The sequence below is a fragment of the Salmo trutta genome, chromosome 5 (genome assembly GCF_901001165.1).
Source record: "Salmo trutta chromosome 5, fSalTru1.1, whole genome shotgun sequence".
In the NCBI taxonomy this organism is placed as follows: Eukaryota; Metazoa; Chordata; class Actinopteri; order Salmoniformes; family Salmonidae; genus Salmo; species Salmo trutta.
The window spans coordinates 33,555,239-33,580,351 of record NC_042961.1 but is presented as its reverse complement, the minus strand read 5'-3'; the positions used below and the strand labels follow the sequence as shown (position 1 = coordinate 33,580,351).

The 25,113-nt window shown below is 44.0% G+C and overlaps 1 protein-coding gene across 1 annotated transcript in view; it reads right to left on the bottom strand.

The window, feature by feature from the left end:
* The window catches only part of LOC115194080 (cadherin-23-like), a 752,381-nt gene that overhangs the window by 164,884 nt on the left and 562,384 nt on the right, over positions 1-25,113 (bottom strand). The window contains exons 31-37 of the mRNA XM_029753428.1: positions 23,909-24,297; positions 23,489-23,590; positions 20,247-20,249; positions 19,724-19,873; positions 15,793-15,921; positions 4,529-4,657; positions 3,749-3,976 (exon numbers count right to left, since the gene is read on the bottom strand). Coding sequence (XP_029609288.1) covers positions 3,749-3,976; positions 4,529-4,657; positions 15,793-15,921; positions 19,724-19,873; positions 20,247-20,249; positions 23,489-23,590; positions 23,909-24,297 — 1,130 coding nt within the window. The remainder of the gene's footprint in view (positions 1-3,748; positions 3,977-4,528; positions 4,658-15,792; positions 15,922-19,723; positions 19,874-20,246; positions 20,250-23,488; positions 23,591-23,908; positions 24,298-25,113) is intronic.

Here is a 25,113-nt window from a genome sequence, read left to right as displayed (position 1 = left end):
TTGTGGTTTCTTTGCAGCAATTCGACCATGAAGGCCTGATTCACGCAGTCTCCTCTGAACAGTTGATGTTGAGATGTGTCTGTTACTTGAACTCTGTGAAGCATTTATTTTGGCTGCAATTTCTGAGGGTGGTAACTCGAATGATATTATCCTCTGCTGCAGAGGCAACTCTGGGTCTTACATTCCTGTGGCGGTCCTCATGAGAGCCAGTTTCATCATAGTGCTTGATGGTTTTTGCGACTGCACTTGAAGAAACTTGAAACTTGAAAATGTATTGAAAATTCTGGATTGACTGACCTTCATGTCTTAAAGTAATGATGAACTGTTGTTTCTCTCTGCTTATTTGAGATGTTCTTGACATAATATGGACTTTTACCAAATAGGGCTACCTTCTGTACACCACCCCTACCATGTAACAACACAAATGATTGGCTCAAGCGCATTAAGAAGGAAAGAAATTCTACAAATTCACATTTAACAAGGCACACCTGTTATTTGAAATGCATTCCAGGTGACTACCTCATGAAGCTGGTTGAGAGAATGCCAAGAGTGGGCAAAGAGGTCATCAAGGCAAAGGGTGGCTACTTTGAAGAATCTCAAATATAAAATACATTTTGATGGTTACTGCATTATTCCATATGTGCTATTTCATAGTTTTGATGTCTTCACTATTATTCTACAATGTAGAAAATAGTAAAAGTAAAGAAAAATCCTGCAATGAGTAGGTGTGTCCAAACTTTTGACTGGTATTGTATATGTGTGTATATGTGGCCTCATCTTTGTATCTTACCATTATGGAGTCTGTTATGGCACCGGCCAATTGAACATTGCATGTGCCATGCTCTACCAACTGAGCTACAGAGGACCACCATGCAGATGGTACTGTACTGTACTGTGCTCTACTATACTTTGCCCTACTGTACTGTACTCTGCTGTACTATGCTCTACTTTACTTTTCTGAACTGTACTCTGCTCTACTGTACTGTGCTCAAACTCTCATTGAGTTTTTTACAATTGAAGAAAGGGCCCATGGACTCCTGATCTAGTGGTCTTGAGACCACTCAAGACCACATACATTTGCTCTTTAACTTGTCATGGTCTGGATCTTGGAACCAATGTCCTGCTATGAATCTTGGTCTTGGCTCCTGAATTTTACAGAGAACAATAGAGATTCTATTTCTCTAAATTAAATTTAAAGGTTTCTAATATCTTGTTTAATATCATGGTTTTACTATTCTGTTAATTTTGGTATGCATATAAAATGTATCTGTAATAGGTCAATCAAAATGATCACTACTGTGCATGGTTCTCTTTTTATTGCAAATGTTTCAGTAGTGGCACATTTCTCTATTGTCAAGTGTCAGTCAGTGGTGTAAAGTACTTAAGTATAAATACTTTAAAGTACTACTTAAAACCTCTTAAGGATCTGCCCCTTTTTTTCAATTTTAGCCGAAAATTACATACCCAAAACTAACTGCCTATAGCTCAGGACCTGAAGCAAGGATATGCATATTCTTGATACCATTTGAATGGAAACACTTTGAAGTTTCCTATTCCAGGTATTCCTTAAAGAGGTGGGGTTTCAGGTGTCTCCGGAAGGTGGTGATTGACTCCGCTGTCCTGGCGTCGTAAGGGAGCTTGTTCCACCATTGGGGTGCCAGAGCAGCGAACAGTTTTGACTGGGCTGAGCGGGAACTGTGCTTCCGCAGAGGTAGGGAGGCGAGCAGGCCAGAGGTGGATGAACGCAGTGCCCTTCTTTGGGTGTAGGGACTGATCAGAGCCTGAAGATACAGAGGTGCCATTCCCCTCACAGCTCCGTAGGCAAGCACCATGGTCTTGTAGCAGATGTGAGCTTCAACTGGAAGCCAGTGGAGTGTTCATAACTGTTCATAACTGTGCACTCTCCTCAAACAATAGTATGATATTATTTCACTGTAATAGCAACTGTAAATTGGACAGTGCAGTTAGATTAACAAGAATTTAAGCTTTCTGCCAATATCAGATGTCTATGTCCTGGGAAATGTTCTTGTTACTTACAACCTCATGCTAATCACATTAGCCTACGTTAGCTCAACCGTCCCGCTGGGAACCCACCGATCCTGTTGAAGTTAAGTCGTTTTTTTGGGTATCTGTACTTTAATATTCATATTTTTGACTTATTTTACTTTTACTCCACTACATTCCTAAAGAAAATAATATACTTTTTACTCCATACATTTTCCCTGACACCCAAAAGTACTCGTTACATTTTCAATTCTTAGGAGGAGAGGAAAATGGTCCAATTCACACACTTATCAAGATAACATCTCTGGTCATCCCTACCGATGATCTGGTGGACTCACTAAACACATATGCTTTGTTTGTAAATTATGTCTTAGTGTTGGTGTGCCTCTAGCTATCCGTAATTTAAAAAACAAGACAATGGTGCCGTCTGGTTTTCTTAACGTAAGGAATTTGACATTATTTATACTTTTACTTTTGATACTTAGGTATACTTAAAACCAAATCATTTTAGACATTTACTCAAGTAGTATTTACTGGGTGACTTTAACTTGAGTCATTTTCTATTAAGGTATCTTTACTTTTACTCAAGTATGACAATTGGGTACTTTTTCCACCAAGTGCGTCAATCATAGACTCTGTGAGACAGAGGCCACACATAGGCGACCACAAAGACCGATCACATGACATATAAGTCCCACATTTGCGCAAAAATAGAGGACGCACGCTTGCATGCATGCATACACTCAGACTAATCACATTGTGGTGAGGAACATGTGAAGAGCTCTTGCAAGGTTTCTAAACAGGAAGTAACAAGTCTCTTCCTCTTTCAGTAAAATGGCACCACAGCCGTGGATTTCCTGTTATTGCACATCGTCGTGCACTTCCTGTGTATCACAGTGAACTTCTTGTCCCTATACCTCTGATCAGCCAACGCAGAACACATGGGATTAAACCATCAACCTGCTACTCATCATGGGACCACTTTAAATAATTTAAAAAATGTATATAGCATACATGAAGTCTTAATATGCACTACATACAGGTACATCCTTCACAAATCATCTATAAACTTATACCATACTATATAAAGGCTTTATATTTATAGCTCCTTAAGTAGGGAGCATTGCCATGTGAACATTGTCTTCAAATGCGTTAGAATGTGTTTTGAAGTCTTTCTCCATGTTCTGAGGCCTGAATAAATGATTTGCCAATATTAGTTTGATGTATTATTTCAAATATTTCCTTATTCAAAATGTTTCCTTATTTTATACAGTTTCATCATATTCGGTCACTGAAACCACTTCAAAGATATTGACTCATTCAAAATACCAGGAATAAGCCAGGCTAATCCTAGCCCACCCATATGGTGAAGTGCTTGCAGTACTGAGGAACACCAACAGAGGGCAACATGTTTTCAACTGTGATTAACCTGATATGACTCTTCTAACTGAAGCCAGTCCAACAACCTATAGCCAAGTCACAAGTTACACAGCTACTGTTCAGGGGAGTGTTTAACAAGGCACAACGTTGTGTAACGTTCAGATAAAACAAGCATGCCTCTCTCACATGTAGACGGCTCTATTCATTATGTTCTGCAAAATTTGCCTACAAAACGTGAGTGACCCTGGTAACACAGTGACCAAAACCCTGTCCAATTCAAATCATCCCTGTTCCCTTAGCTCTGTGTGTCAGCCCCCACCCGCTCCCACCCTCGACCTCTAACCTCTGACCCTCTCTGACTCACCGATAGTGGCGGCGTGCCGTCGTCCTCCACCATCACGGTCAGCCGGTACTCCTGCTGGCGCTCACGGTCGGGTGGGCACGGTCGGGTTGTCATCTCACCTGTCATGCGGTCCATACGGAAGGTGAGGTCCTGGTTACCCGAGGTGATGTAGTAGAAGAGCATGGCATTTGTCCCGATGTCATGGTCGGTGGCCACCACGCGCAGGACGGACGTACCGCCCCCCACATTCTAACACACACACACAGATAGATGGACAATACATTTTTCAGCATCATGTTCGTAATACACTATATTTTCTGTGTACTGTATATATTTCATAGTTTTTTGTTGTTGTTTTTAAAGCAGAGTGAAATTCCACCCTCCATTCATATTTTTTGAGGACTTGTATCCAGGCAGCACAGAATGAAATGGGGAGACAGGGTAAGGAGACAGAAAGCTTGAAAGGCTTTGGGTCAGTGTTGGGGAGTAGTTCCAATACATGTAATTCAACTAGTAATTTAACTACATTTTGCAGTAGTTTGGTGGTAGTTTCACTAAATTCAGACCGAAATGGAGTTCATTACTTTTTTAAAACACAGACAAACATCCCGTTCAGATGTTATTTTTTTGGAAGCATCTACGACACAGAGGGCGCTTTAAAAGTTTAATTGATAGATGCGTGTGTGTGTGTGTGTGTTTGGGTGTGTGTATATTATTCTGTATGTAATTCACTGACGTGTGTGTTTGTGTGTGCGCGCATATGATTGTATAGGCTGACTGATGTGTGTGTGTGTGACTCACTTCACTGATGCTGACATTGTAGCCCCCCTGGCTCTCGATGATGGGTGTGTTGTCGTTGACGTCCAGGATGTTGACAGTGAGAGAGAGGTCGCTGTAGTGGGGAGGCACACCGCTGTCCATGGCACGCACCTGTCAGAACACACACATAAACTACATGACCAAAAGTATGTGGACACCTGCTCGTCAAACATCTCATTCCAAAATCATGGGCATTAATATGGAGTTGGTCCCCCCTTTGCTGCTATAACAGCCTCCACTCTTCTGGGAAAGCTTTCCACTAGATGATGGAACAATGCTGGGGGGACTTGCTTCCATTCAGCCACAAGAGCATTAGTAAGGTTGGGAACTGATGTTGGGCAATTAGGCCTGGCTCGCAGCCCGAACCATGAAAAATAGCCCCAGACCATTATTCCTCCTCCACCAAACTTTACAGTTGGCACTATGCAGGTAGCATTATCCTGGTATCTGCCAAACCCAGATTAGTCTGTCAGACTGCCAGATGGTGAAGCGTGATTCATCACTCCAGAGAACGTGTTTCCACTGCTCCAGAGTCCAACGGCGGCAAGCTTCACACAGCTCCAGCCGACACTTGGCATTACGTATAGTGATGTTACGCTTGTGTGTGGCTGCTCCGCAATGGAAACCCATTTCAAGAAGCTCCCAACAAGCAGTTATTGTGCTGACGTTGCTTCCAGAGGCAGTTTGGAACTCAGTAGTGAGTGTTGCAAATATGGACAGATGATTTCCGTTTCCATTTCACAATAACAGCACTCACTGTTGACCGGGGAAGCTCTAACAGGGCAGATCTATTATTATTATTCTTTGTATTATTTTTTAACCCCCCTTTTTCTCCCCAATTTGACAAACAACTTGTTGGAAAGGTGGCATCCTATGACGGTGCTACGTTGAAAGTCACTGAGCTCTTCAGTAAGGCCAATCTACTGCCAAGGTTTGTCTATGGAGATTGCATGGCAGTGTGCTTGATTTTATACACCTGTCAGCAACGGGTGTGGTGGAAATAGCCAAATCCACTAATTTGAAGGGGTGTCCACATACCTTTGTATATATGTGACCCGTTTCAGGAAACTAGGCTTTTGTCACAAGTCACTAGTTCACAGGGGAGTCTTTTTTTTTAATCTAAATATGTTTTCTTGGCAGAAATGCCTTCTGGAACATGTGAACTTTCATGTGCCTTAATAACACATTTGTATGCCATCTGTAAATACGAATAAAATTGTTAAATTACGAGCCTTGTTGGTTAAATACAGAAAACTTTCCACTAGCCATGATTGGCTGAGGTAATGAGTGGGCCAGTCGGTGTTGGTAATCCTGTCGAACATGGCTTTAAAAAAAATATGTATCAGTTAGTGGAGCTCCATAAGTGTTGCTCTCCACTTTCTGGAGGATCGAGTTTTGAAATCTGTGGAATTAGAGTATGATAGTTAAAGAGATGGAGAAAACACCTGTTTCCGGATTACATCTTCAAACTAAGGGCAACCGTGGCATGCCATCTGTGACAGGGAGACGTGTCCATTATGCATGATGATGTATATGGGTAAGGTAGTCTAGCTAGCTACATTTTCAGATATTAAATGTTTCAAATTTTGACAGAAAGTGGTTTCATTACAAGCTAAAGTGTACTGTTAGCTAGCTAGCTAATGTGAGCTGGCTGGCTCCCTAGCTAACGTTACGTGTATGACGTTATTCGTATCCCAGAACTGTTTGCTTTGCTAATTAGAGCCTAATGTTAGCTAGCTAACATTGAACCTGGTTGGTTAGCTCCAAGCAGAATCATGCAGGGTAGTAATGAGCTGGCTGGCTCGTTAGCGAACGTTACATGTGTGATCTTATACGTTGTTCACCTAGCTTCATTTATTGTTTACCTAGCTAGCTAGCTAGCTACATGTCTTATGCTAAAGTGTATAACACCCATTGAATATGGCCGGTGTCAGTAAACGCTCACAAAAAAGCGTAATAAAATTGTTGCCAGCAGAGCTGGTTAGGCTGTTTTCATGTTATCCAGAGGTAAACAAATCATCAGCCAGAGCGTCAAGTGTGCCCTCTGAATGCTCCGAGACCGAAATGAGATGGGTGGTGCTAAAGCTTAAGAGGGTGTGAACGATGCTGAATGGATGTAGACAAAGAGGAACTCTTCACTAGATGCCAAAATATTCTAAGGCCATTTTCTCAAAAGTGAGTTTACAAGTGTATCAACTTTCAAAGCAACATTACTTTCCCATTGTTCCTCAAAAATGCATTGTATAATATACCATTTTGTTGCCTTGAGTCTGTAGTTTTATCCAATGTAAAAAACACAATTTCAAATTTTGCCACATAAGACCAAATCCAGGAGGTGAGTCACATATAGTGTATGTGTACACGCGTTCAATTACTCACACACATACGTGCGTAAGTAGGTGGGCATACATATGGGTATACAGTACACTGCGGTATTCTTCTCTGAAGGAGAAGCCCGATATCTTACGAGTTCCAACCGAACTTTGCTATATAGTGACTTTTATCATATTTATCTTTACATTTTTTGTACAGAAAGTTCACACCACTAAGCACTTCTGGACATCAGATTCGACAGTTACTAACCTCGATTTAGACTTCAAATACAACTTCAACTCCGACTCAGCTGTTCCACTGTTCATACCAGACCCTATTCCTTTGTTCCATGGGCTACCAAAACACTGAAGGCATAGACGCAGGAGATAAGGTGGAGTCCTGGTGAAATTGAGGCGAAGAGAAAACCGAACGGGGCTCACCTCCGTTCTATTGGCAAATGTCCAGTCACTCAACAATAAAATGGATGAGCTTCGTTCGAGAGTCTCCTATCAGAGACACTTGAAAAGCTGAAATATTATATGTCTTACTGAAACGTGGCTATGCACAGTACTCGGTGGATTCTCCATGCAGCGGCAGGATCGGATGGCAGCTTCTGGAAAGTCGAAAGGAGGTGGAGTGTGTTTTTTCATAAATAACAACTGGTGTGCTGCTTCAAGTGTAAAAGAAATCTCTAGCTTTTGTCACCTGATGTACTGTAGAATACCTCATTGTAAGCTGCAGACCCTCTTATCTACCAAAAGAGTTCTCGTCTGTAATTATCACTGCTGTCCACATCCCTCCACAAGCCAACATCACTCTGGCAGCCAACAAACTGTATGGGGCCATAAATAAACAAGAAACCGCTCACCAAGAGGCAGCATTTCTGGTGGGTGATGACTTTAACTTCTACCAACATGTCTCCTGTGCCACCAGGGGCGCTAAAACTCTAGACCACATTTATTCTACCCACAGAAATTCATACAAGGCCCTACCTCGTCCTCCCTTCGGCAAATCTGACCATGACTCCATTTTCCTGCATCCTGTTTACATAGAAAAGCTCAAACAGGAATTACCAGTGATGCGCTCACTACGGAAGTGGCCGGATGAAGCAGATGCGAGGCTACAAGACTGTTTTGCTAGTACAGACTGGAATATGTTCCGGGATTCATCCGATAGCATTGACGAGTTTACAGTCATGGGCTTCATCAATAAGTGCATGATGATGTTGTCCCCACAGTGACTAAGAAAGTATCAAAACCAAAAACCATGGATTACAGGCAATATCCATGCTGGGCTAAAGGCTAGAGCTACCGCTTACAATGAATGAGCCAGGGACATGGACACATACAAGAAAGCCCGCTATGACCACTGACGAGACATCAAACATGCAAAAGGACAATATAGGAAGAAGGTGGAATCCTATTACAGCGCCTCCGACATTCATCGTTTGTGGCAAGGCTTGCAGACGATAACGGATTACAAAGGGAAACCCAGTCATGAGTTGCCAAGCGATGCAGAAATCGCAAACTAGCTAAATGCCTTTTATGTTTGCTTCGAGTAATATAACACTGCTTTGCGTGAAATCCCCTGTTTTTCCAGATAACTGTGTGATCTCGCTCTTTGTGGCCTATATGAGCAAAACATTTAACTTAAGGATTGGTGGGTCCCCTGAGGGACGGTTGAGCTAACGTAGGCTAATGCGATTAGCATGAGGTTGTAAGTAACAACAACATTTCCCAGGACATAGACATAGCTGATATTGGCAGAAAGCCTAAATTCTTGTTAATCTAACTGCACTGTCCAATTTACAGTAGCTATTACAGTGAAAGAATACCATGATATTGTTTGAGGAGAGTTCACAGTTTTGAACTTGAAAAGTTATTAACCTGTCTGGGCTAGGGGGCAGTATTGAGAATTTTGGAAAAATATGTTCCCATTTTTAACTGCCTCCTACACCAACTCAGAAGCTAGAATATGCATATTATTGTTCAGGTTTGGATAGAAAACACTCTGAATTTTCTAAAACTGTTTGAATGGTGTCTGTGAGTATAACAGAACTCCTATGGCAGGCAAAAACCTGACAAGGTTTCAAGCAGGAAGTACCCTGTCTGACAAGGAGTCGTGCGTCTTGCATCTTTTTATTGAAAAGTAAGGATCTTAGCTGTAACGTGACAATTCCCAGGGCTCCAATAGGCTCTCAGAGCCCGCGAAATAACTGAAGGTTTACGAGGGAGCCTCAGGTTGAAACATATTATCGCCTTTTGTAAGTGGATGCTCCGAGGACCTTTGAATGATGCGCGTGCATGAGTCGCTTCTGAGGAGAAATTTTATTCGGCTGTTTAGGCTCAATGCATACTCCCGGTCGGAATATTATCACTTCTCTACGACATAAATGGCATAAAAATTGGTTTTAAACAGCGGTTGACATGCTTCGAAGTACGGTAATGGAATATTTAGACATTTTTGACACGCCAATGCGCCATGCGCGAAACCGGGAAGAAGCATTCTAGAACTCACGAACAAAACGTCGCTGTTTGGATATAACGATGGATTATTTGGGACCAAACCAACATTTGTTATTGAAGTAGAAGTCCTGGCAGTGTATTCTGATGAAGAACAAGCAAGGTAAGAACATTTTTCTTATAGGAAATGTGATTTTGGTGGATGCTGACCTGGGTGGGTATCTAAATAGCTAGCCCTGTAATGCCGGGCTATGTACTTAGATTATTGCAAAATGTGCTTCATCCGAAAAGCTATTTTAAAATCGGACATATCGAGTGCATAGAGGAGTAATGTATCTATAATTCTTAAAATAATTGTTATGCTTTTTGTGAACGTTTATCGTGAGTAATTTAGCAAACTGTTAGTAAATTCAACGGAAGTTTGCCGGGGGTTATGCGTTTTCTGAACGTCACATGCTAATGCAAAAAGCTGTTTTTTGATATAAATATGAACTTGATTGAACAGACATGCATGTATTGTATAACACAATGTCCTAGGTGTGTCATCTGATGAAGATCATCAAAGGTTAGTGCTGCATTTAGCTGTGGTTTGGGTTTATGTGACATGATATGCTAGCTTGAAAAATGGCTGTCTGATTTTTTCTGGCTGGGCACTCTGCTGACATAATCTAATGTTTTGCTTTCGTTGTAAAGCCTTTTTGAAATCGGACAGTGGGGTTAGATTAACGAGATTCTTGTCTTTAAATAGCTGTAAAATAGTCATATGTTTGAGAAATTGAAGTAATAGTATTTCTAACGATTCAAAAATCGCGCCACTGGAATATCAGTAGCTGTTACGTAGGTGGGACGAAATCGTCCCACATACCCCAGACAGGTTAATAAACAAATTAGGCACATTTGGGCAGTCTTGATACAAAATGTTGAACAGCAAGGCAATGGTTCATTGGATCAGTCTAAAACATTGCATATACACTGCTGCCATCTAGTGGCCAAACTCTAAATTGCACCTGGGTTTGGAATAATACATTATGGACATTGCTCTTGCATTTCAAAGATGATGATCCAAAAACGTTTTTGTGTGTATTATCTTTTTCCAGATCTAATGTGTTATATTCTCCTACATTCCTTTCACAATTCCACAAAATTCAAAGTGTTTCCATTCAAATGGTACCAAAAAATGCATATTCTTGCTTCAGGGCCTGAGCTACAGGCAGTTAGATTTGGGTATGTCATTTTAGGCAAAAATTTGTAAAAAAAAGGGGCCAATCCTTTTAACAGGTTAAAAATTACAAGGCAAATGCTATACCAGGACACGTTCTCAAAGCATGCGCAGACCAGGTTGCAAGTGGCTTCACAGACATTTTAAATCTCTCCTTGTCCCAGTCTCTAATCCTGACATGTTTCAAACTGACCACCATTGTCCCTTTTCCCAAGAGCTCAAAAGGTAACCTGCCTAAATGACTATTGCCCTGTAGCACTCACATCTGTAATTATGAAGTGTTTTGAAAGGCTAGTCATGACACATCATCCCAGACACCCTAGACACATTCCAATTTGCATACTGCCCCAACAGATCCACAGATGATGCAATCTCAATTGCACTTCACACTGCCCTCTCCCACCCTGACAAGAGGGGAAATAACTAATGTGAGAATGCTGTTCAAAGACTACAGCTCAGATTTCAACACCATAGTCCCCTCCAAGCTCATCACCAAGCTAGGGACCCTGGGACTGAACCCCTCCCTCTGCAACTGGATCCTGGACTGACGGGCCAGCCCCCGACGCATGACTCCAACACTATTATCAAGAATTCTGACGTCATGACAGTTGTAGGCCTGATCACCAATGGCGATGAGTCAGCCTACAGGGAGGAGGTCAGAGACTTAGCAGTGTGCCAGGACAACAATCTCTACCTCAATGTCAGTAAGACAAAGAGCACGCCCCTATCCACATCGACAGGGCTGTTGTGGAGCGGGTATAGAGCTTCAAGGTCCTTGGCGTCCACCGCACTAAGGACTTAACATGGTCCACACCTGCACAGTCATGAAGAGGGCACGACAGCGCCTCTTCTCCCTCAGGAGGCTGAAAAGATTTGGTATGGGCCCTCAGATCCTCAAGAAGTTCTACAGCTGCACCATCGAGAGCATCTTGACTGGCTGCATCACCGCTAGGTATGGCAAATGCACTGCCCTTGACCGCAAAGCGCTACAGAGGGACCGCCATCCAGGATCTCTATTTCAGGCAGTGTCAGAGGAAGTCCCTAAAAATTGCCAAAGACTCCAGCCACCCAAGCCATTGACTGTTCACTCTGCTACCGTCCGGCAATCGAAGCATCGGCTCTTGGACCAACAGGCTCCGAGACAGCTTCTACCCAAAAGTCGTAAGACTGCTAAATAGTCAATTAATGGTACCCAAACTATCTGCACTGACTCTATCTTGTATTGACCCTAAGCGCACTCACTAGACTAGACACCCTAACACACACTACATTGACACTCCCATACAAAATCAACACACATTCATATGCACATCCGCACACACATAACACACACCCACACACGCATACCGACAAAACACACACATACATACACATTACACACACGCACACACTTTTACAATCCTTTGCTGCTGTTACTCTTTTATTTATTTTACTCTTATTATTATCTATCCTCATGCATAGTCACTTTACCCTGCCTTCATGAACATCAGTGGAGCAAATTAAATTGCATCAAACACATGGAAACCATCACTGAACCATCAAACCATCAGTGTATAAAGTCTGAAAATCTGCAGTCTCAACCACTGCCTGTCACCAAGGGAGTACCCCAAAGCTCAATCCTAAGCCCAATGCTCTTCTCAATTTACATCAACAACAAAGCTCAGGAAGTAGGAAGGTCTCTAATCCATTTATATGCAGATGATCTACCACAAAACCTTTCTTAGTGTCAAACAAGCTTTCTCTACCCTTAACCTTGTTCTGAACACAGATGATCATCCTACCCATGCTAGATTATGGAGACATAATTTATAGATCGGCAGGTAAGAGTGCTCTCAAGCGGCTAGATGTTCTTTACCATTCGCCCATCAGATTTGTCACCAATGCTCCGTATAGGACACATCACTGCAAATATCACATGAATGCACTCTATACTCCTCTGTAAACTGGTCATCTCTGTATACCCGTCGCAAGACTCACTGGTTGATGCTTATTTATTAAACCTTCTTAGGCCTCACTCCCCCTATCTGAAATATCAACTGCAGCCCTCATCCTCCACATACAACACCAGTTCTGCCAGTTACATTTTGTTAAATGTCCCCAAAGCACACACATCCCTGGGTCGCTCCTCTTTTCAGTTCACTGCAGCTAGCGACTGGAACAAGCTGCAACAAACACTCAAACTGGACAGTTGTATCTCAATCTCTTCGTTCAAAGACTCAATCAAGGAAACTCTTACTGACAGTTGTGGCTGCTTTGTGTGATGTATTGTTGTCTCTACCTTCTTGCCATTTGTGCTGTTGTCTGCGCCCAATAATGTTTGTAGCATGTTTTGTGCTTCTACCATGTTGTGTTGCAACCATGTTGTTGTCATGTTGTGTTTCAACCATGCTGTGTTGTCATGTGTTGCTGCCTTGCTATGTTGTTGTCTTAGGTCTCTCTTTATGTAGTGTTGTGTTGTCTCTCTTGTTGTGATGTGTGTTTTGTCCAATATTTACAGTTGAAGTTGGAAGTTTACATACACCTTAGCCAAATACATTCAGCTCAGTTTTTCACAATTCCTGACATTTAATCCTAGTAAAAATTCCCTGTCTTAGGTCAGTTAGGATCACCACTTTATTTTAAGAATGTGAAATGTAAAAATAATAGTAGAGAGAATGATTTTTTCAGCTTTTATTTCTTTCATCACATTCCCAATGGGTCAGAAGTTGTGGAAGGCTACCTGAAACGTTTGACCCAAGTTAAACATTTTAAAGGCAATGCATTGCCTTTAAAATGTTTAACTTGGGTCAAACGTTTCAGGTAGCCTTCCACAAGCTTCCCAAAGTAAGTTGGGTGAATTTTGGCCCATTCCTCCGGACAGAGCTGGTGTAACTGAGTCAGGTTTGTAGGCCTCCTTGCTCGTCCACTATTTTTCAGTTCTTCCCACAAGTCTTCAATGGGATTGAGGTCAGGGCTTTGTGATGGCCACTCCAATACCTTGACTTTGTTGTCCTTAAGCCATTTTCCACAACTCTGGAAGTACGCTTGGAGTCATTGTACATTTGGAAGACCCATTTGCGACCAAGCTTTAACTTCCTGACTGATGTCTTGAGATGTTGCATCCATCCTCATGATGCCATCTATTTTGTGACGTGCACAACATGACCCCCACAACATGATGCCGCCACCTCCGTGCTTCACGGTTGGGATGGTGTTCCTCGGCTTGCAAGCCTCACCCATTTTCCTCCAAACATAACGATGGTCATTATGCCCAAACAGTTCAATTTTTGCTTCATCAGACCAGAGGACATTTCTCTAAAAAGTATGATCTTTGGCCCCATGTGCAGTTTCAAACCATAGTCTGGCTTTTTTATGGCGGTTTTGGAGCAGTGGCTTCTTCCTTGCTGAGCGGCCTTTCAGGTTATGTCAATATAGGACACGTTTTACTGTGGATATAGATACTCTTTTACCTTTCCTCCAGCATCTTCACAAGGCCCTTTGCTGTTGTTCTGGGATTGATTTGCACTTTTTGATCTATTGTGTTTATACTTGCGTACTATTGTTTGTATAGATGAATGTGGTACCTTCAGGCGTTTGGAAATTGCTACCAAGGATGAACCAGACTTGTGGAGGTCTACAATTTTTTTTCTGAGGTCTTGGCAAAAATTTTTTCCCATGATTTGAAGGTAGGCCTTGAAATACATCCACAGGTACACCTCCAATTGACTCAAATGATGTCAATTAGCCTATCTGTCACGAATCCCACCGAAGGTGGCTCCCCTTCCTGCTTGAGCGGCGCTCGGCGGTCGTCGTCGCTGGCCTACTAGCTACCGCTGATCCCTTTTTCCTTTTCTGTTTCTAATGTCTTATTGGTTGCACCTGTTCCCTATTGTGTGTCTTGATTTGTGTTTATTTAAGCCTGCTTAGCCCGCCCAGTTTTGTGCGGGATTATTTTGCTGTCGTTGTGTTTTTTGGATGTGCTGGCTATTCGCCTTGTATTCTCTCTCCGGATTGTGTGCCCATTGTTCTGGGTTGGTCGTTTGTTCACGCGCCCGTTTGTGTTGGCGTTGACGGCGTTGTGCCGGGAAGAATAAAGGACATTACATCTTACCTCTGCTCTCTGCGCCTGACTCCTACCACCACTCCTAGTATCTCGTAACACTATCAGAAGCTTCTAAAGCCATGACATCATTTTCTGGAATTTTCCAAGCTGTTTAAAGGCACAGTCAACTTAGTGTATGTAAACTTCTGACCCACTGGAATTGTGATACAGTGAAATATGAGTAAAATAATCTGTCTGTAAACAATTGTTGGTAAAATGACTTGTGTCATGCACAAAGTAGATGTCCAAACCGACTTGCCAAAATTATAGTTTGTTAACAAGAAATTTGTTGAGTGGTTGAAAAACGAGTTTTAATGATTCCAACCTAAGTGTATGTAAACTTCCGACTTCAACTGCATATACCGTAATTTCCGGACTATTAAGCGCACCTGAATATAAGCCGCACCCACTGAATTAAAAAAATATATATTATTTTGAACATAAATAAGCTGCACATGTCTATAAGCCGCTGGTGCCTACCGGTACATTGAAACAAATTAACTTTACACAGGCTTTAACGAAACACGGCTTGTAACAAAAATAAATAGGCTTTAACAAAACACGGCTTGTAACAAAAAATGTAAAGTTAGCAGTAAGCTTTAGTTGTCTTTTTGCACTGAGTCAATTCCTCACGCTGCTGTTTCCAACATCTTATCATCGACTCATTAAGACCAAGCTCCCATGCAGCAGCTCTATTTCCTTTTCCAACAGCCAGATCAATCACCTTCAACTTGAAAGCTGCATCATATCCATTTCTCCGTGTCTTTGCCATGATGAGGGTGACAAAATGACTACCGTAATCAGAATGATGGGAAGTTTGAGAGCGCTCGATTTAATCTAAACAGTTAACAAAAAAGTTGTTTGACCTTAACCCGTTCGACAATTTCATTGGTCTAATGAAAGCTTCACGCCGCCAAAAAACTGAGCACGTCACAAAATGTGTTTTTTTAGCCGCGTCATTGTTTAAGCCGCGAGGTTCAAAGACTGGGAAAAAAGTTGCGGCTTATAGTCCGGAATTTACGGTATATATATTTTATCCCCGTACCCGCAGGAGGCCTTTTGGTAGGCTGTCATTGTAAATAAGAATTTGTTCTAACTGACTTGCCTAGTTAAATAAAGGTTCAAATCAAATAAATAAATAAATAAAATGGATGTGACCCAGGTGTCTAACCTTGAGCAGGTAGCGGTCAACAGACTCTCGGTCCAGAGGAGAGTTGACGTAGATCTCTCCATTGGTGTGGTTCACTGTCCGGATCTCAAACACATCCTGCATGTTTCCTGCCACCAGACTGAAGTTCACCTGAGAGAGAGACAAAGAGCAGAAAATAGTTAAACTAGGATCTCTCTCTCTGGATTGTTTTGTAGTTGATTATTTCCTAGTTCTTTTAATTTTAATTTTCTGTGGTGGAGGGTTAACACACTGTTAGTTTAGTGGTACCCACATTTTTTTTTCTTAGTTAGGTAGGAAGGTGCATGGTGCACGATGGCTTCACAGCCTAGCACGGTGGAGTCGCTGTCATTGCAGCATGGTTTCAGGTGTGTTCCTGAAACCATGCTGCAAGAAGAGGTTCTGCTCGTGGTCTGCGAACAGGTAGGAGCTGAATTTATACATTCTGCATCCAGAAAGAACAAAGCTGCGGTTGTGTTCATGAAAAGAGTGAATATTTGTAAGGGATGTGTTGGTGCCGATTTATCCTCTTTCGACGTATTAGACTAGTTGCGAATCTGCCTCCGTTCACTTCGGATGATCTAAGTTTGCTAGCGGTTTTCGTGTACTGTTGGCAGGTTTTCAGGCAGATGCTGTTAAGCATGTTGTATCGTTCCAGAGGGAATTGTTCATGTTTCTGAATAACAATGAGCAACAGTTAAATGTGCATTTTAAAGTGATGCATGGGATAGAACATTGTGTGCCCACATAAAGGCTGTAGACAAGGTGAGGGTACAAGCGTCAGTGGGGGAAATCGAGGTACATGTGCAGGGGGCCATGAGACACCGGTAGCAGAGGCTGGGCCTAGTCATGCTATACATGGTGGTTTAGATGAGGCTGGGTCTAGTCAGGGTATAGATGGTGGTGGTGGTGTAGCTGAGGCTAGGTCTAGTCATGTCATGGATGGTGGTGTAGATGAGGCTGGGCCTAGTCAGGTTATGCTAGTGGATGAGGAGAGTGTAGTGGGGAGAGGCAAGCGACTACGGGAGGTAGATGAGGGTGTCAAGCGGAAGAGGAAAAAGGGGGTGAATAAAGGAAGTAGGAGGGGAGAGACTGGTGTGGTCAAAGGCACTAAGGAACCTTCATCTGGTGCTGGGGGGAGGCGCTGACTAGAAAGAAAGGGCAGGTGGTCAGGATGGGAGATGGAGATGAGAAGGAGGAGGAAGGTGAGTCTGAGGACGATGAGGAGGCTTTCATTTCAGACTCCGCCTCAATGGGTCCAGAGCTGACAGCCAGTCAGGCAGAGGTCAAAGTACAAGGTGAAGAAACTGTCAAAGTTCCTGAATGAGACTAAAGGGAAAAAGGTTCATCTTTAAGCTTTTTTTTGTGATCCGGGAAAGTTTGTGAGATCAGTACAACACGCTATGAAAAATGAGGGGCTTTTTGAGCTTTGCTATTGGTCTCTTTCTTTGCTGGCTGTTCTCCCACTTCTTATGGAGACTCTTCGAGTAGGCTTGCTTAAAATAAATGGCACAAGAGATGAGGGAAAGAGGAGGAGAGGAGTCTGTTGGGTGAATATGTAAAACCAAAAAAAGTACAGGTATTGTTTCTGCAGGAGACGCATAGTGATGTGGTGTATGAAGTCGATTGGGGGCTCTGGTGGAAAGGGTCAAGTGTGCTGAGCCATAGAACAAATATTAGTGCAGGGGTGGCAGTCCTTTTTGCACTGGGTTTGGCCGTAAAAATTTGCTCCTCAAAGAAGGTGTGCATGAGTAGACTGCTTGTAGTAAAAGCAGAAATTAACAACAGGGGTTTTGTCCTTATTAATGTGTATGTGACTAACACAGGGAGAGAGATGGGGCGTCTGTTTTGGTGTCTTAGACAGGAACTCTCACAGGTAGCGCCTGAGGAGACGCTGGTGGTCGGCGGGGACTGGAACTGTATGATGGATTTTACGAAATATAGAAATGGGGAGGAGTCTCATTCAGGCTCAGAGGGAGTGTTAAGGGACATCATTAAGCAGTTTGACCTAGTGGATGTTTGGAGAACTAGACATCCCAGCACAAGACAGTATGCATGGGTGAGGGTCTTTGGGGCTAGGGTGAGTGCAGCGCGACTCGATCAGTTTTACATCAGAGCAATAGGCTGTTGGGCGCTACCATTCTCCCGGTGGGTTTTTCGGATAACCACATAACCATAGCTCAGCTATCTATTTCACCAGGGCCATCGGCAGGCATCCTATTGGAAGTTAAATGTAAAGCTCGTACAAGATGCCACTTTTTGATCAGGTTCCCAGACTTTTTGGTGGGGGCAGCGAAGAGAGGAGTATGAATCTCTGAGTCAATGGTGGGATGTGGTAAATATCAAAATTTGTATTATCTGTCATCAGTATACAGCTCTCCCATCCTTAGAGGCTAGGAAAGTATTGGGAACTCGAGTGTAGTATCAGTGAAGTGGTAGAGCTGTTTTGGGCAAGGCTAATTTAGCTGAATTACATAGGGACCTGGGCAGTTTTTTCCAGGTTAAAGCAAAGTGAGCACTTGTAAGAGCTAGGTTCTCCATGCTCAGGGAGATTGCTCCTTCTTCTTTGTTTGGAAAGACAGAGCAGCGAAGCCAAGGGTAGGCATTGTCTGCGGCTTTCGGATGGGCGGGTGACCTCTGTGGTGGGGGAGATGTGGGAGCGGACTGTGGAGTTTTATACTGAGTTGTATAGGACAGAACTGTGAGATCCAATATGTGCTCAGGTTTTGTTTGCATAACTCCCTAAGCTCTCTCTGGCACAAAGGGATGAAATGGACATTCCCCTATTGTCCCATGTACTGGCAGAGGCCGCAACCCAGATGTCCCCCAGTCGTGCACCGGGGGTCGATGGAATCCCAGTGGAGTTAGACTGGACTTCTTTTGCGTGTTGCATGAGTGTGTTGGGGTAGGAGAGTTGCCGATGAGCTGCCGACCTGCGGCTGCGGGGGGAGGAGGGGTGGAAAACCCCGGAAGTCCTGGCACAACAAACAGGACTAACATATCTTAGGCTGCTGGAGAGATTCCTGGGGGAGGTCCAGGAGGCACAGACTGTACTGGTAAGGGGGTGTTTGAGAGGCCAAAGGGGGAGGATCCACCAATGTTTCCACCACAACAGGTGACTGCAGAGACTGGGGACTGGCAAGGGGGTATGGAGTACTTGTTGCACTTTAACACTCCGAGCCTGGGAGAGTTTGGGGGGTTGGGAGGTAAAGCCCTCTACAACCTCTGCATTAAGGTGCGGAACATTTGGAGCCTGTCAGGAGTGAAAGCACATCAATGGCAAGGGGTATGGTTGGTTTTAGATGGAGGAGGCTCTACAAACTCCCAGTACGAAAGAGGTCAGGGGACCTCCAGTGGAGGGTTCTACATGGAGCCCTGGCCACTAATAGCTGGTTGGCACGGGTCGACCCGGGAGTCAGACAGGGGAGTCCTTTCTGTGTCATGAGTGAAACTGTGCATTATGTGTTTTCTGTGTGCGCCAGGTTAGTGCCATTAATGTCTCTGTTGGAATGTCTGTGTGAGAGGTTGGGGGTGGAGTTTACTGTTGGTATGTTTATAATGCTGTACAGGTATTCAAATAAGGAAAAGGCCAATATGTGTTGTTTAATTTTCTGTATGCTCAGGCAAAGTTGGCTATTTGGCTAACAAGGAGGAACAGGATCAAAGGAGGGGATAACAGACCCTTTACTATGATTTAATGGGATCTCTGCGCGCCTTACGGTGGAATTTTAGTTCCATAACATTATCAAAAGTGTGTAAGGAGATATGGTGTGTCGGGAGGCCGTCTATATAACTGGAGAAGATGGGTTAGATATACAGTTGTAGAAGTGGTGAGGTTTTGGTTATTGTGATATGTGATGTTGTTTTGTATCGTGGGGTAGAGGGCAAGGTGAGTATGCAGCACAAAAGTCAAAAGTCTCTCTCTCTCTCTAACCAGTGAATTTTTCCCAGCATCTTTGTCGCGCCCCAGCACCACAGCCACTCTCTTCCCGATGGGCGTGTTCTCTGGAATCTCCACCGACGAATCAGATGTGATATCAAACTCGGGACTGTTGTCATTCTCATCCAGTATGGTGATTGACACCTGCCACATGTATAGACACAACCAATGAGAGATTGCCATTGACAAGGAGGATGGAATGCTACATACCTTTTGATTTTAATATGATTAACACGGTATGCTGTTTAAAAATAATTAAAGTACATTTGTGACACACGTACACATACGCACAAACTGAATTAAGATTTTCATTAAAACCTTAAGGCAGTTCTCCAGACTGAAGACGGAAAGCAACACATACCTTCTGCAATTTCCCCATGAGATAGCAGTAACGAGGTGAAAACAAAGATTGTCATTAACTGACATTTCTACAACAGAATGGATTAAACAAATTGTTACATGGTTCATTATTGAAAACAGGTGAGACTTGACAACGGGCAGAGATGGGCAAAGATACTTTCTTGTTAAAATTACAAAATACTCTAAAGACCAATGTATCAAAATGCAATTCAAAATACTTCTGCAAAGTGCTGTATCTAATCACAATATAATTATTTTAGGTATTTTGGTATTTTCAAAATACAATATACATTTGCAAGTACATGCCTTCACCACAACAGCATTCTCAGTTAGGGTAACACTATGTGATAGACTGTGATATGGTAACAGACTGTGATATGTGGTTGTTTTTCTACTTTAGGTGAATGCAACGACTGAAGTCACTTTGGATGAGATTGTCTGCTAAATTACCAAAATGTAAATGTTTATGTAAAAATTATTATTGGCCTTGTTTTGGGGGCAGAGCTCTTCAGAATAATGCCCAGCATGCTTTGCAAGTGTTCATTTTAATATTAACATTCTGGTCATTTACCAGACACTCTTATCACAACATAGTGCCATCAGACTTGCAGGGTGAAAAGGGGCCATGCAATTGTTAATTTATTGTTACTTTTTTATTTTTTTATTTTTGTTTTATTTAGTAAATATTTTGTTAAATCTATTTTCTTAAAACTGCATTGTTGGTTAAGGGCTTGTAAGTAAGCATTTCACAGTAAACAACAGTGTCACGTTCTGAATCTTCAAATTCCCTGTCATAAAGGAGCCAAGGCGCAGCGGGCCGGTAATTCCACATCTTTATTGAGGGAAACCGAAACCAAAACAATAAACAGGTACGCAGCAAGAACGTAACGCACTGTGCCGTACACACACAGAAATAACAATAACCCACAAACACAGGTGGGGAACAGGCTGCCTAAGTATGATTCCTAATCAGAGACAACGATAGACAGCTGCCTCTGATTAGGAACCATACTCGACCCAACAAATACAAATACAACATAGACATACAACACATAGAATGCCCACCCCATGTCACACCCTGACCTAACCAAACCGAGAAAAATGACTCTCTCAGGTCAGGGCATGACAGTACCCCCCCCAAAGGTGCGGACTCCCGGCCGCAAACCTGAACCTATAGGGGAGGGTCCGGGTGGGCATCTACTCATGGTGGCGGATCTGGTTCGGGGCGTAGCCCCCACACCGCCCGCTAATCCCCCCACTTCTGTGTCGCCGGAGGAACCAGACCGTGGATCTGTGTCGGAGGCTCTGAACTGCCGACCGCCGCTGACGACTCCGGGCTGCAGGCCGCCGCTGAAAACTCCGGGCTGCAGGCCGTCGCTGAAGACTCCGGGCTGCAAACCCTCGCTGAAGACTCCGGGCTGCAGACCCTCGCTGAAGACTCCGGGCTGCAGACCCTCGCTGAAGACTCCGGGCTGCAGACCCTCGCTGAAGACTCCGGGCTGCAGACCCTCGCTGAAGACTCCGGGCTGCAGACCCTCGCTGAAGACTCCGGGCTGCAGACCCTCGCTGAAGACTCCGGGCTGCAGACCCTCGCTGAAGACTCCGGGCAGCAGACCCTCGCTGAAGACTCCGGGCAGCAGACCCTCGCTGAACACTCCGGGCAGCAGACCCTCGCTGAAGACTCTGGGCTGAGGAGCATCGCTGGAGGCTCCAGACTGGGGAGCATCTATGTAGGTTCCGGACTGGGGATCTTCGCTGCAGGCTCTGTGCCATGGATCATCACTACTGGTTCCGCGCCATGGATCATCACTGGAGGCTTCGTGCCATGGATCATCACTGGAGGCTCCGGGCCATGGATTATCAATGGAGGCTTTGTGCCATAGATCATCTCTGGAGGCTTCGTGCCATGGATCATCCCTACAGGCTCCGGGCCATGGATCATCCCTACAGGCTCCGGGCCATGGATCATCCCTACAGGCTCCGGGCCATGGATTATTACTGGAGGCTTCGTGCGATGGATCATCCCTACAGGCTCCGGGCCATGGATCATCACTGGAGGCTTCGTGCCATGGATTGTCACTGGAGGCTTCGGACCATTGATCGTCACTGGAGGCTTCCTATGGGGAGCTGGAACCGGTCTCACCAGACTGGGGAGACGCACAGGAGAGTGGGTGCGCAGAGCAGGCACAGGGCACACTGGGCCGTGGAGGTACACTGGAGGTCTGGAGCTCAGGGCTGGCACACCCCGTCCTGGCTGGATGGTCACTGTAGCCCAGCAAGGGCGGGGCAATGGCACAGAAAGAACTGTGCTGCGCTGGTGAACGGGTGGTACCGTGCGTAGAGCCGGCACAGGATAACCTGGGCCATAGAGACGCACTGGAGATCAGACACGCTGAGCCGGCGCACTTCTTCCTGGCTGACAGCCAACTCTAGCACGGCAACTGTGAGGAGCTTGCACCGAGCGCACCGGGCTGTGAGTGTGCACCGGCGACACAGTGCGCATCACCACATAATACGGTGCTTGCTCTGTCACTCGCTCCCCATGGTAAGCAAGGGGAGTTGGCTCAGGTCTCAACCCCGACCTTGCCAATCTCCCCGTGTGCCCCCCCCAAAAAATAGTTTTTGCCGCTGCCTCTCGGGCTTCTGTCATTCATTCTCCCCGGTCCTGCTCGTCCTCCCAGTCAGCGCACGCTGCTTGGCCTTCTTGTGGTGGGTTATTCTGTCATGTTCTGAATCTTCAAATTCCCTGTCATAAAGGAGCCAAGGCGCAGCGGGCCGGTAATTCCACATCTTTATTGAGGGAAACCGAAACCAAAACAATAAACAGGTACGCAGCAAGAACGTAACGCACTGTGCCGTACACACACAGAAATAACAATAACCCACAAACACAGGTGGGGAACAGGCTGCCTAAGTATGATTCCTAATCAGAGACAACGATAGACAGCTGCCTCTGATTAGGAACCATACTCGGCCCAACAAAGAAATATAAAAACATCATAGACATACAACACATAGAATGCCCACCCCATGTCACACCCTGACCTAACCAAACAGAGAAAAACGACTCTCTCAGGTCAGGGCGTGACAAACAGTGTTGTTTTTGGCACATGACAAATAAAAATTGATTTGATTTGAAATGGAAAAGTACACTATTTTAATATACTTTTTTTAATGACATGTCTCAAAAGTATCTTGTTACAAAACACATTGGATTGTAGTTCAGGCCAGTGAAATACAAAAATAAAAAAATACTTAAAAGTAATTCAAATACCTATTTGAAATACATATACCAGAAATACAGGGAATAAAAGTTTACAAGCAAATAATGTCAAAACAAGAAGAAAGAAGGAAATAAAGAAAAAAGAAAAAAGAAAAAGAAAGAAGTGACTGCCGTACCACAGTGGAGTCTTTTTTTGGTCCCCCATCGTCAGCCACTACAGTGAGGGTGTAGAGGTCCCCCTTCTCTCTGTCCAGCAGCCCTGTGACTGTGATACGACCCTGCGGATGGACAGATAAATGGAGAGAGAAGGAAAAAGAGAGGGAGAGAAGAAGTAAAAGACATGAACAAACAACCTGATTTATCCTAGTTTGAAATATACAGTATAATCCTATTTTGAGCAAAGTACATTATCCAGCAGGGTTGGGGTTCAATTCAATTTCAATTCAGTCAATTCAGGAAAAAAAAATTCAATGGAAAATTGGAATTGGATTTGTAGTTACTTCCTGAATTTAAATGGAATTGGCCTTAACACTACTGTCCACTAAGAGTGAAAAATGCAAATATGGTGTTACACCCTATCCTGTCCACCGACTCACTGTGATACTGTCAATCTTGAAGAGGGTGAGGGCGGCTGGCGATGTGTCCGGGTCGAAGCGATACGACAGCTGGTTGAGGTTGTCCGCCGACTGCGCCTGTACCTGCACCACCTCCGTTCCCGTGGCGATGTTCTCCAGGAGCGACACCTCGTAGCCCGCCGAGAAGAACGCCACTGCCTCGTCCAGCTCATTAAGTAAGGTCACGTAGACCGTGCAGAAGCCACGGTGGAACGGCGGTGCCTGGTTAGTAGCCGACACGTTCATCAGGTAGCTGGTCTTGGTCTCGTAGTCTAGGTAGTCTACAGTGGTCACCAGGCCCGTGCTCACGTCCACATCGAACTTACGGTCGGACCCGGAGACAAGGGCATAGGCCACCGCCCCGCCATCACCTGGATGGAGGGGTGGGAAGACAGGGAGGAGGTGAGGGAGTTGCAGGGCAAGGTGTAAAGGGAAGGAGATTTGGAGAAGGGATGCAAAACAAGTGAGAGATGTGAACAAACAACATTTATTTTTTCTTTAAGACCCAATGCAGCTGTTTTTATCTCAATATTAAATAATTTCTGGGTAACAATTAACCTGTTTAGGATAGGAGGCAGTATTTTCACGGCCGGATAAAAAACGTACCCGATTTATTTTGGTTATTACTCCTGCCCAGAAACTAGAATATGCATATAATTGTTTGATTTGGATAGAAAACACCCTAAAGTTTCTAAAACTGTTTGAATGGTGTCTGTGAGTATAACAGAACTCATATGGCAGGCCAAAACCTGAGAAGATTCCATACAGGAAGTGCCCTGTCTGACCATTTCTTGTCCTTCTATAGCCTCTTTATAGAAAATACAGGATCTCTGCTGTAACGTGACATTTTCTAAGGCTCCCATAGGCTCTCAAAAGGCGCCAGAATGGGGAATGATAACTCTGCAGTCCCTGGGCGAAAAACAGTAGGGGTTTTGGAAAGTGGTCGTTCTGAGAATAATGACACGGGGCGCGCGTGCATGTGAAGACTCCATTTTCTATTTTCAGTGTTTGAATGAAAACAAGGTCTCCTGGTCGGAATATTATCGCTATTTTACGAGAAAAATCGCATAAAAATAGATTTTAAACAGCGTTGACATGCTTCGAAGTACGGTAATGGAATATTTTGAATTTTTTTGTCACGATATGCGCCGGCGCGTCACCCTTCGGATAGTGTCATGAACGCAAGA